At 40.3% G+C, this 12,800-nt stretch overlaps 1 protein-coding gene across 3 annotated transcripts in view; it reads left to right on the top strand.

Moving 5' to 3' along the window:
- Positions 1–12,800, top strand: part of ARID1B (AT-rich interaction domain 1B) — a 444,496-nt gene that overhangs the window by 330,876 nt on the left and 100,820 nt on the right. For all 3 annotated transcript variants that reach the window (XM_025381991.1, XM_025381992.1, XM_025381993.1), the window contains one exon: positions 8,626–8,715. In XM_025381991.1, coding sequence (XP_025237776.1) covers positions 8,626–8,715 — 90 coding nt within the window. The remainder of the gene's footprint in view (positions 1–8,625; positions 8,716–12,800) is intronic.

Here is a 12,800-nt window from a genome sequence, read left to right as displayed (position 1 = left end):
TGTTGGTTTGTGTCTGATCCAAAAGAGTTGGAAAAATAAAACTACAAGTAATCATTTATCTAAACATTTACCTGCTAAATGTACTTACCATTTAAGTCTTAGACCTTTGCCTGCATTAAGTGCTAAGGAACCCAGTGCATTCTTACATCTATATAGGAGAGAGCATAAAGCAACTTCTGTTACTGACATTTATTTATGAAGTCTTCCCCTTTAAATATGGAAGAATGTGAGATGTATATGTCAGTGCTGTTGTTATTAAATACTCATCTGTATTGGCTTTTTCAGCAAGTATTCCTCCTGAGTGTTTTTTTGTTTTTGTTTTTGTTTTTTTTGAGATGGAGTCTCGCTCCGTAGCCCAGGCTGGAGCACAGTGGCGCAGTCTCAGCTCACTGCAAGCTCCGCCTCCCAGGTTCGAGCGATTCTCCTGCCTCAGCCTCCTGAGTGGCTGGGATTACAGGCGCCCGCCTCCACGCCCGGCTAATTTTCACGTATTTTTAGTAGAGACGAGATATCACCATATTGGCCAGACTGACCTCAAACTCCTGACCTCGTGATCCACCCGCCTCAGCCTCCCAAAGTGCGGAGATTACAGGCGTGAGCCACCGCACCTGGCCCTCCTGAATGTTTCTTTACTGATATTATCATTTAGAACAGGGATCACAAACTACAGCCTGAGGACCAAATTCAGACAACCGCCTGTTTTAGCAAGTGAAGTTTTATTTATGCTATTTTGTTTTCATATTGTCTGTGGCTGCTTTTGAACTACAACAGCTGAGGTGAGTAGTGTAACATAAAACATATGGTCTGTGAAACCTAAAATGTTTACTATCTGGCAGTTTACAGAAAAAGTCTGCCTAATCCTCATCTAGAATAATAAGATAAAACTGCATGATTACAGATGAGTTATAAATATCTAATTATCTATTAATCTGAGCTTGGTTCCTGGAATCATTAGCCATACATTTATTTTTTTTTCCAACAAATACTTACTGAATAGTTACTATATGCCTAGTTCAAGAGATGTAATATGGCAGGGAACCAAATAGACGGAATTTTCTGTTTGTATGGAATGTACATTGTAGCCAGATGAGACAAACAAAGAACAGAATTAAATTAAGAACTATGGGAAGTGTTAATACTGTGTCCGCTTGTAAAAAATCATAGAACTTGGCACTTGTTAGTACTGCCCCACCATCTTATTCTATGAAGTATGCTAATATTCTATGAAGTATGCTAAGCTATAATATATTCATGTCTCAGTCCATCCACTGTACATTATACATTACTGGATGTGTGCTAATTTACCAAAATATATGTATTAGCCACTTTTTCCCAATTGTGTTATATACTAAAATCTCAGAGTTATGTTACTTGAATATTTCGTTTGGTACTTATCTTGATTTAGTTCTTAAAAGCTATTTTTAATTGGATAAAATTCTCCCAAAACGTCTCCTAGTGTAAGATTCTAAAGAAAATATTAGCAAACAGAATCCAACAGTGCATTAAGAAAATAATGTACCAGGCCAGGCGCGGTGGCTGAAGCCTGTAATCCCAGCACTTTGGGAGGCCGAGACGGGTGGATCACGAGGTCAGGAGATCGAGACCATCCTGGCTAACATGGTGAAACCCTGTCTCTACTAAAAAAATACAAAAAACTAGCCAGGCAAGGTGGCAGGCGCCTGTAGTCCCAGCTACTCGGGAGGCTGAGGCAGGAGAATGGCGTAAACCCAGGAGGCGGAGCTTGCAGTGAGCTGAGATCCGGCCACTGCACTCCAGCCTGGGCAACAGAGCGAGACTCTGTCTCAAAAAAAGAAAAAAAAATAATAATAATAATAATAATGTACCATAAGTGGCATTTATTCCAGGAATGCAAAGTTGGTTCAATATTAACAACCGGTTTTTTTTGGAGACAGAGTCTTACTCTCTTGCCCAGGCTGGAGTGCAGTGGCATGATCTCAGCTCACTACAACCTCCGCCTCCCAAGTTAAAGTGATTCTCCTGCCTCAGCCTCCTTTGTAGCTGGGATTACAGGAGCCTGCCATCATGCCCGGCTAATTTTTTGTATTTTAGTAGAGACAGGGTTTCACCATGTTGGCCAGGCTGGTCTCCAACTCCTGACCTCGTGATCTGCCCATCTTGGCCTTTCAAAGTGCTGGGGTTACAGGCATGAGCCACTGTGCCCAGCCTAACAATTCTATTATTATTTTTTTGTTTTTAATTTTTTTTTTTTTTTTTTGAAATGGAGTCTCACTGTGTCTCCCAGGCTGGAGTGCAGTGGCACGATCTCAGCTCACTGCAAGCTGTATTATTAATATATACCGTAAACATACATCTAGTGGGGGGAATCCTCCCTTTAACAAAAGTCAGCACCCAGTTATGATAAAAACACTCAAGGAAGTAGCAATGGAGAGATACACTTCCAACATGGTAAAATGTATATGCTTTAGTTTCACTTATGGAATAGGGAAGCTCTAGAAGCATTTCCACTAAGATCACAAATGAGGCAAGGATCATCACTATCTTCACTACTGTTCAATAATGTACTACAGATATTAGCCAATGTAGTTAGGCAAGATAACTCAATTAAAGGCATAAGGATGAGTATAGGAGAAATAAAACTGTCTATTTACAGATGATATAATAGTATGCCTGGAAAACCCCAGAGAATCAATGACAAATTAGCAGTGAGAGAGTTCATTTAATGCAGTAGTGAGACATAAAATTAACATGCAAAAAGCAGTAGTCTTTCTATACATAAACAATAAGCAGTTAAAAGACATATAATGGTGAAGAGAATCCCATTTACAGTAACAGCAAGGAAGACTACGTGCTTAGGAATAAACTTAACATAAAATGTGCAAACCCTCGAGGTACCTGAAAGAAACTAAAGAAGACTTCAACAAATGAAAGATGTCTCTTGTTCTTGGATGGGATGAACTCAGCAGTCATAAGTTCTCCTTAATTGATGATTTCAATCCAATTGCCATGAAAATATTAGTGAGCTATTTTATATAGTTGGACAGGTTGATGCTAAAGTTCATATAGAAACACATGCAAGAAAACTTAGAAAACACTGAAAAAGAAAAGGTAAGGGGCACTATTCTTACTGGACATTAAAACGTGGTATAAAAATGCTAGAACTAAAAATAGCGTGTGCTGGCCAGTGGAATAGAAGAGGAAGTCCGGAATTTGACCAAATACATATGAAAATGTATTAAATGACAAAGACGATATTTCAAGTCACTGGGCTAAGAATGGATTTTTAAATAAATTGTGTTGGAATGCTTGGGGAGCCATGTGCAAAGAGATAAAGTTAGATCCATCCTCACATCAAATAAACTCGAGGGAGATGGAAAAAAACCATGCATGTACTCGAAGAAAACTAGGGTGAATTCCTCTTTGGCCCCGGTGTAGAGAGAATAGCTTCCTAACTGTGACTCGGAACCCAGAGGCAATAAAAATAAAGACTAATAAATTTGACTACATTAAAAAAAATTTCCACTATTAAAGGCACCGCAAGCAAAACTAAAAGACAACTGACAAAGTAGGAGAAGATACTCACAATATATACTACAAACAAAGGGCTAATATCTCTAATATATAAAGAACCCTTAAAAATTCCAGCGCAAAGGATTAAGAACGTAAATAGAAAATAGAAAGACTTGAACAAACAATTCACAAGAAAAGATATTAAAATGGTCCTAAAATATGAAAGAGTAGTCAAACTCATTCAGAATCAGTAAGACTGGTAATTTTTTATTATTATTATTATTATTAATTTTTTTTTTTTTTTGAGATGGAGTCTTGCTCTGTCACCCAGGCTGGAGTGCAGTGATGCGATCTTGGCTCACTGCAACCTCTGCCTCCCGGGTTCAAGTGATTCCCCTGCCTCAGCCTCCCCAGTAGCTGGGGTTACAGGCACGCACCACCATGCCTAGCTAATTTTTGTATTTTTAATAGAAACGGGGTTTCACCATGTTGGTCAGGCTGGTCTCGAAGTCCTGACTTCGTGTTCCACCCACCTCGGCCTCCCAAAGTGCTGGGATTACCGGGGTGAACCACCGCACCTGGCCAAGACTGGTAAAATTTTTTTAAACAGCAATACAGTCTATTAGTGAGGTTATGGAGAGACAGGCCTTTCAAACATTGCTTGTAGCAATGTAAATTGGTACAAAGTTTCTAGAAGGAAATTTGGAATTGTGTAACCTTTTAGACCCAACAATCCCACTTCAGGGAATTTTCCCTGAACATAGACCTGAGCAATACAAAAATACATCCGCAGACGATCGGAAACTGTCTAAATGTCCGTACACGGGAGAGTGTTGAGTCAACTATGGAGCACTCACATAGAGAGGTACTGGGGAGCCCAGGACAGTGTGTCCAGGACAGCGTGAAAAAAAAGCAAAGCCCAAAAGATACCTAGGGTGTGCCACAAACTTACCAGCTTACAACAAGGCACATTCAGTATCTCTTCCCCTGGCAGAGAGTTCAGGCACCTCTTAGCTGGGTCCTTGCTCAGGACTTACAAGGCTGTAGTCAAGATGTTGGGCAGCCTGTATTCTCATCTGGAGGCCCAACTAGGGAAGAGTCGACTTCCAGTTTCATTCAGATTGTGGCAGCTTCATTTCCTTGCGGTTGTTGGAGTGAGGTCCTGAGATTCCGGAGGCCTCCCCGTTCTTGCCTTAGGCTCAGTTCACATCAGAGAGGCCTATATCCTAGAAGGCCTGAGCCCATTGAAATGTCAGGCCCATACAGGATCATCTCTCTCCCTTTTGATTATTTCAAAGTCAGCTGATTAGGGAGTTTAATTATATCTGCAAAATCCTTTCACATTTGTCATCTGACATAATTGCAGGAGTGACAGCCCATCACTTTCTTCACATTCCGTGGATGGAATCACAGGTTCTGCCCTCGGTCGAAAGGAGGGGATTACTCACCAGTGTTATTCATTGGAGGTCACTTGAGGGTGTGTCTGCCACAGTGGGTGGAGAGAAATAGTCTAATAAATAAAAAACCAAGTGAGGAAGAAGATGGCTCTTCTCACAATGGAATTCCAGTAACTAAATGTGGAAGAAAAAGGGGAAATAGAGAATCCTCGTTGCCAATACCACTGTAGTAAATGTAAACAAGATCTTCTAAAGGATCCTGAAATTCGTGGGTGCAGGTTTGAGGAGGCATAGGATTTGCATAGTCTCAAATATCTTCTAAAAAATCCTTACCAACTACAAAGGGAAAATAGATTGTACTGAGAGGGGTATGACATTTTTGTGGTACACTTCCCCAAATTCAGAACCTCGTTTTAGTGATAAAAATATTATCAGAGCAAATCAACTTTGGCAACATTCTACAAAATAACTGATCAGTACTCTTCAAAGGTGTCAGGGTCACAAAATAGAAGGAAAGACTAAGGTACCAACCAACTGGAGGAGGCTAAGGGGAAGTCACTAAATGCAATGTGCGATGATCCCCACAAAAAGACATGACATGGAAAAATGGGTATAATTCAAATGAAGTGTTTAGGTAAGCTTCTCTTCTGGTAATTGTATTATGGTTATATAGGATGTTAACATTGGAGGAGGTAGGCTAAAGGATATAAGGGAACTCCTTGCACTATTTTTACAAGTTTTCTTAATTAAAAATAAAAGTATGTTTTTAAAATGATAGCATAGAATTAGGCTGATAATTTTATGTCAGTAAAAGTAGAAATTCAGGTGACAGTTTTGCACCTAAATGTTGCATGTTGTTGTATATGTGATCATTGGAGAATACACAAGTGTATAATGGTGGAACTTATTCTTAATTCATAGTATAGTTTTTTCCAGTTGTATTTTTTTCCATCATGCTTACATCATAATAGACATTGCTGAGGAAAGAACATGAGGCTCTTTTTTTTTTTTTTTTAAACTATTTTAATGTTAAAGTGCCTTCATCCAGTGGGTTGGTTCGCTGTGCCTGGCAGTATTCTCTTTAAAAATTATTACCACACTTTGAGAGGTTTTACTTGTAACCAACACATGTCATATAAAAATCTATAGTTTTGAAGGTGTTTATTGCATTCGGTTGGTTCAGAGGGCTCTGAATTTTCTTCTTTATGTGGACCACGGACACAGATGAGTCTTCTGTCTCACGTTCTCAAATGCGCTTTCTGAGGCATCATCTGCTGTGACGATGTTTAAACTATGCCTGTGGAAGATCGAGTTGTTTCTTAGTAACTATAGTTACTGAATTATAGTAACTATGACTTAGTAGTTATGGAACTATAGATAGAAAGATAGGGAGTAAAGGAAAATGAATAAGATGGTTTGGGTGAATCTGTATCATGATAAAGCTCTTGTTTCTTTAACAGAATGAATTTAATATGTGAATATTCTCGTTGCTTTAAAGGGACATCTGCTTTAGAATTGTACCACACAACCGGTAGTGCTGCTTGGCTGTGGCGGTATTTTATGAATCATGGGATGCATTTCTTACAGCCTTTTTTATTTCTACTTGAAATATTGTGCATAAGAGCAGTGCCTCGGGCGTGCACCATCTAAGCCACGGTGCCCTGTGTTCACGTAGAATTACTGTTTGTTTTTACTGCCGCGAGTCTATGAATCCAGCCTGTCATGCAGAAGTGATCCTGATAATGTAAGCACTTACTGTCTTGCTGCAGCTGATTCCCCAGTGACATTTTAAAAAGTCAGTATTTGGCTGCAGAGTGCTTTAAATTTCTAAATGGACTATAGATTGGAGGCCTTAGGGTATTTCATAGGAAGCACATGACCCTGCAGTGAGCACACAGCAACTTTTGTAGATCTGTAGCCAAGTCGGTGACCAGTATTTACCCTTGAAATTGTTTTGGTTCAGAATGTTAAGTGTTTTTTACTTTACATTTAATTATTTGGTACTAATACTAATTTACTACAAATGTCTGACACTAAATGGATACTTAACGAAGTCTATGCTGTTTGTCCAGGTCTTTTATCCCAACTAGGTATGGTTCTAATGTAAAAAGCAGCTTCTAGCAGTGACACAGTGCGTATTTCTCAGTGTCTATAAATTCAGGTCTTTGATTTTCACTTAATCTGAAAATGAGAGTGGCAGTTACACACTCAGGAACACTCAGAAATACATTAACACGTTTTGCATTCTTCTCTAAGTGAAGCCTAAGCCCCTGAAAACAATTGTTTTATAGTAATATTTTAACAGCTATTTGTATATGTTATCTAAACTGAAAATCGTATTCCTGACCCTCTGGCTGCCACAGATACACCACGATTAGACTCAGTTTGGAGTGACAGTCCGGAGAGATTCTGGGACCGTGTCCTGCCTGGCCACGTGGGTAACACACCCATCTTGTAGAACCACAAGAGGGTTGGTTGTTGTACATCGTCAAATACCAGGCTTTGTGCCGAATGTGTCCTGACCTTCACGGGGGCAAATTGGTGATGATCTTTAGGACATTAACTTGTTTCTTTATTATTTGTATTTCTTTTGAGCAATATGCATGACTGTGGAGCAGTGGGTCTGATGGGGTCAGAGCAGTTAGCCTGATCCAACCAGGGTCTCAGGACCACCACACCAGAGGACTATGCAGTGTTCTTTTTGTGTGCGTATGAGTGTATTTGTGTTTCCAATTTATTGAAGCAAAGTGGGAGGGCAGAAGATAAAATAGCATGGTCCTCATGTCACGAGAGCTAGTGCCTTGAGGACTGTGCTAAATTCAACTGCCTTTTTAATTCCATTACATTTTTAGTCACAGAAATGCATCTAAACCTCTGAGCCAAAAAGTGAGTTGAGATCATCAGCTACCTCTGATGATTTTTAAATTTCAAAATCTCATCTCCTGCCTTCACATGACTCATCTTTCTTTTATCAATATAGTAAGAAGTATCTTCCTTTAAATAATATTATCAGATTGTGATTTATTACGTATTTGTTATGCTCAGAAAGGGATTGAAGGAATACAGATAAAATTCCTATCTTAAGGAGGTTACGTTATATTTGGAAAAGACAAACTGAGCATACATTTAAAACTAGAAATTAAATAGATACTATTGCTGTGTTAGCAATAAAGATCAAAAGAGATGCAGAATAATAGTCCCTTCTTTAGTGATCATATATACTGCATTTTATAGTAGAATTTTTTTTGTTTCTTAATGGAGGTCTTTTAAGTTTATGTTAAGTCTCTCATTGACTAATGATGAAGATTTTTTAGAAGTCTATTGATATTACTGTATTGATTGGATATTACCATGAGTAATTGTTGACCACTCTGCATGCCTGCCCACCTGGAAACTCACGTAAGAGTCAGGAAGATGAGTTTGGCCCAATGGCCCTACATTTTCTGAAATGCCTTGAAGAAGTGTGTGTCAAGAAATTTCAGCTACGGATTGATTCATATATGAGTTTAGGAACTCATTCAGTAACAGCTTTTCAGCAGGTGTGTAGCTAAATATGTTTATTCATGTTTCCTCTTTGTTTCCCAGGGAAAAGATGAACTATTACACTCTGAGCTATGTCTTTTTTTAATGGGGCTATACCTTTTGTGATCATAAAAATTAAATGTGTCTTGGTTTTGCATGACTGCACTATTAATGCAAAGGGTTCCCCCATCTCCACTTCCCCTCCTGTGTTTTACAGGTAGTCAGATGCCTCCGCAGCCACCTGGGAGCCAGTCAGAATCCAGTTCCCATCCCGCCTTGAGCCAGTCACCAATGCCACAGGAAAGAGGTTCGTCTCCAGTTCATGTCTTACATGCCTATAGTGTTTTCAGGCGATAAGGCTTACGTGAGTTTGCTTACCTATGCACCTCCTTATCATGACTTTTTTGAAAGGATGTTATGTTTTCTTATCAGATGGAAGAAACAAACAAAAACCCTTCCAATAAATATGGAGCGGAGGGAGAATGCTTTCTTGCAGGTTGGGTGAAGCTTTGTCAAACTACAGTTCAAGGCCCTAAGAATGTGTGTGTCCACATAGCACCATGAAGCACGGTTCACATGTGACTGTAGTCTGGTATTTGATCTAGTTGTGTAAAAATAACTGTGAATGACTCAACTGGGGTATCAGTCCCAATGCGTATGTACGTGGGTTGGGGGTGAGGGGTTGTGTGTGTTAATACTGGTTATTTCCTGATATTTAATAGTAAGATTTTAAACCCAGAGCAAGACCCTGTCTTAATCAATGGTAAAATCTTAGAACTGGGGCAGACCTAAAACTTTCTATGGCCCTGGTCACCTAAAGCAACTGAGGAGTATAGAGGTTAGGTGTGACTTCCCTTATTCTCAGGAGCTAGTTAGTGCCAGTCCCAGAGAAAAAGAATATGGGCTTTTCTGAAACCTTTGGAGAGAAGTGGCCCCACATCTGCTAGTGCTCTTGACCCTGAGCTCAGTCCTGCCTGTCATCCCTGCCATGCGTTTCTTACGGCCTTGCAGAGACCTTGGGCCCACCCATAGTTACCTCTGTCTTCATTCTCACTTGAAGCAGTAAAGCTACTCTTTGTGGTGGTTTTAATCCAGATTGGTGTACTGGGGAGGTACAAGAAGCCTACCTGTGCACCCCTAGTGCAGTGGCAGGTCACTTCCCTTGCTGTGGGGCAAGGCTCGCCTGCTCCATCCCATACCAAAAGAGAGAAATACCACTGTCCTCCACTCCCCTGCTCTCTCACACAGGCCTGGAGGCCAGAAGTTCCCACCTTGGCAGCTAATATGTACTGAGCTCCTGCTGTTGATAACTTTTTGTATATGAGTTGTAGAGATGATGATTTGCTTCTGATTAGAATTATGATTTCTGATTAGAATTATGAGGTTTAAGTTATTTTACATGTTAAAAACTCAGCAGCATGTTTAGAAAGTAATGTCAGTGAAAAGATAGATTTGTTTTATCTACACATCATTTGTGTTGAATTGAAATGTTTCAGAGGGATAAAATGAATTTTTCGTTTTCGAATACCATTACATATTTAACTTTTTATTATAGTGTAAGGTATAGTTGATAATAAAATGTTTTAATAATGGAATAGTTCATGGTTTTTAAACTTTAGAGTGTGTGAGAATCATCTGGAGGACTTGTTAAAAGAGATTCCTAGGCCCCACCCCCAAGTTTCCAATTCAGAAGGTTTGAATTGGGACATTTAAAACCTCCATTTTTGGCAAGTTCTCAGATATTGCTGATGCCGGTGACTTGAGGACCGAACCTGAGAACCACTGCCTTCTAATGGTGCAATAATAGGTTTTCGAGGTGGGAGAATCACCTGAGCCCATGGAGGTCGAGGTTGCAATGAGCTGCGATCACACCACTCACTGCACTCCACCCTGAGCGACAGAGTGAGACCCTGTCTCAAAAAAATAAAAATAGATTTTAATAATTGTGTGAATATGTGCATTTGTTTCCCTAAATTCTCTACTGTGACCTGCTGTAAATCATCCTTTCATCCCATATCGTCTCTATAAATTGCTTGATCTGTATTAACTCATATGGCTCCGGTCATCTTGAAGGCATTATAGAAGTTCATAGTGTGCTGGTGCCAAGCAAGCGTGACTCTGACTAAAATCCTGTTTTGGGTTGTGAGTTGCACCTGTGTTGTATGGTTGGGTCACTGTGGGGAAAAAGGAAATTGTCCTGCACTGGGTGCCTGCTCGGGTCAGGCAGAGAACTGAGATGAAGACTCACCCCATAACCCTGTAACACCACTCTCACAGTTCTTCCTATTTTAACAAGTGTTATAGGGTAAGAGGTCCCTTATTTGAAAGTCTTAAAATTTTAACCTGTATTACTAAGAAGAAAGAAAAGAAAGAAAAGAGAAACCCTCTCCTTGAACAATGTCTTTCCCAACCTTTTCCAACAGATACATGCTTGGGAAATTGGGCAGTGTAGAAAGCCAGATGTGAAAAACAGGACGACAATTAGGAAACTGAGCTAAATCAAACTTTTAGCTTAAATTAACACACTTCCAAGGCAAATTCTAGGCTTTTTAGTGGTACTATTGTATGGAAATTACCATGTTAATATGATTATTGTTTTTCCTTTGATTGCCTTTATTATATGTAGTGTAGTTTGGGTAACTGATACCAGATACATAACAATCTGGGTGGTTATAATGACCACTTCCTTTTTTTTTTTTTTGAGACGGAGTTTCGCTCTTGTTGCCCAGGCTGGAGTGCAATGGCGCATTCTCAGCTCACTGCAGCCTCTGCCTCCTGGGTTCAAGCAATTCTCCTGCCTCAGCCTCCCAAGTAGCTGGGATTACAGGCGTGTACCACCACGTCCAGCTGATTTTGTATTTCAGTAGAGATGGAGGTTTCTCCATGTTGGTCAGGCTGGTCTCGAACTCCTGACCTCGGGTAATCTACCCGCCTCGGCCCCCCAAAGTGCTGGGATCACAGGCGTGAGCCACCGCACCTGGCCATGACCATTTCTTTCAAATAGTAAATATAAATTATATAAGTTGCTAAATGTGAATTGATTTTTATGAATGTGATCTCTAGACCTCCTCTGAAGAGACATTATTATATTGTTATAGTTTGTTTGCACACAGCTATGAAGAACTACTGGAGACTGGGTCCTTTATAAAGAAAAGAGATTTAGCTGACTCGTAGTCCTGCAGGCTGTGGGAGGCCTATGGAAACTTCCAGTCATGGTGGAAGGTGAAGGTAAATGTAGCACATCTCACATGGCAGGAGCAAGAGGCAGAGAGGGAAAGGGGAGGTGCTACACACTTTTAAACAACCAGATCTCGTGAGTTCTCACGAGATAGCACTAGGGGGGTGATGCTAGACCATTAGAAACCACCCCCATGACCCAGTCACCTCCCACCAGGCCCCACCTCCAACATTTGGGATCACAATTCAACATGAGATTTGGGTGGGGACACAAAGCCAAGCTGTATCACTGTGTGCATTCCCTTTTGTGTGTATCTGTTGGTTAGGCAACACCCTAAAAAGGAAAACTTCCTATTTTAAAATGACTGTTATGTTAGAAGATGTTTTGCCTCACATGAGTGAAATTCCCTCCAGCACTGGGTAGCAAGGCTCTAGCGAAAATGGCTTTATTATGTGTTAAAATTTAGGGAAAAAGGTTAGCTCCTAATAACCTTTGATCAAATGCCACTTGATCAGGTGTTTAAATGGCAAATGACAGTCACTTTAATGCTTTCATACAATAATAAAACCATATGTTTGTTGGACCATCATTTGGTATGTACCAGCAGCATATACAATGGAAAGTAAATCTAACAAAACTCTTACTAAGAAATTCCCTAAAATTGATCCCCCCATATTGGAAAGTAACTTAACTTTGTTTATACTCTTACAATTGATATATACCCGCCCTGTTTAGGGAAGTGCTGAAAGAAACAGGCCAAGAAATACATTAGTGAGTTAGCGTCTTTTTTAAAAAAAAGTATGTCAGGCTGGGCATGGTGGCTCACACCTGTAATCCCAGCACTTTGGGAGGCTGAGGCGGGCGGATCACTTGAGGTCAGGAATTAGAGACCGGCCTGGCCAACATGGTGAAACCCCATCTCTACAAAAAACACAAAAAAATTAGCCGAGCATGGTGGTGTGTGCCTGTAGTCCCAGCTACTCGGGAGGCTGAGGCAGGAGAATTGCTGAAACCCGGGAGGCAGAGTTTGCAGTGAGCCAAGGCTGCAGTGAACTGAGATCACGCCACTGCACTCCAGCCTGGTCAACAGAGCAAGACTCTGTCTCCAAAAAAAAAAAAAAGGTATATCATGGGAACCATAGACCCGGATAGAAAAGATAATGACTTTGCTTCTCTACTGCTGAGTGCTAAAATAACCACATTGAACAGTCCTT

This window comes from Theropithecus gelada, chromosome 4, assembly GCF_003255815.1.
Source record: "Theropithecus gelada isolate Dixy chromosome 4, Tgel_1.0, whole genome shotgun sequence".
Lineage (NCBI taxonomy): Eukaryota > Metazoa > Chordata > Mammalia > Primates > Cercopithecidae > Theropithecus > Theropithecus gelada.
Note: the sequence above shows the minus strand (reverse complement) of the source record. Positions and strands in the feature narration are given on the sequence as shown.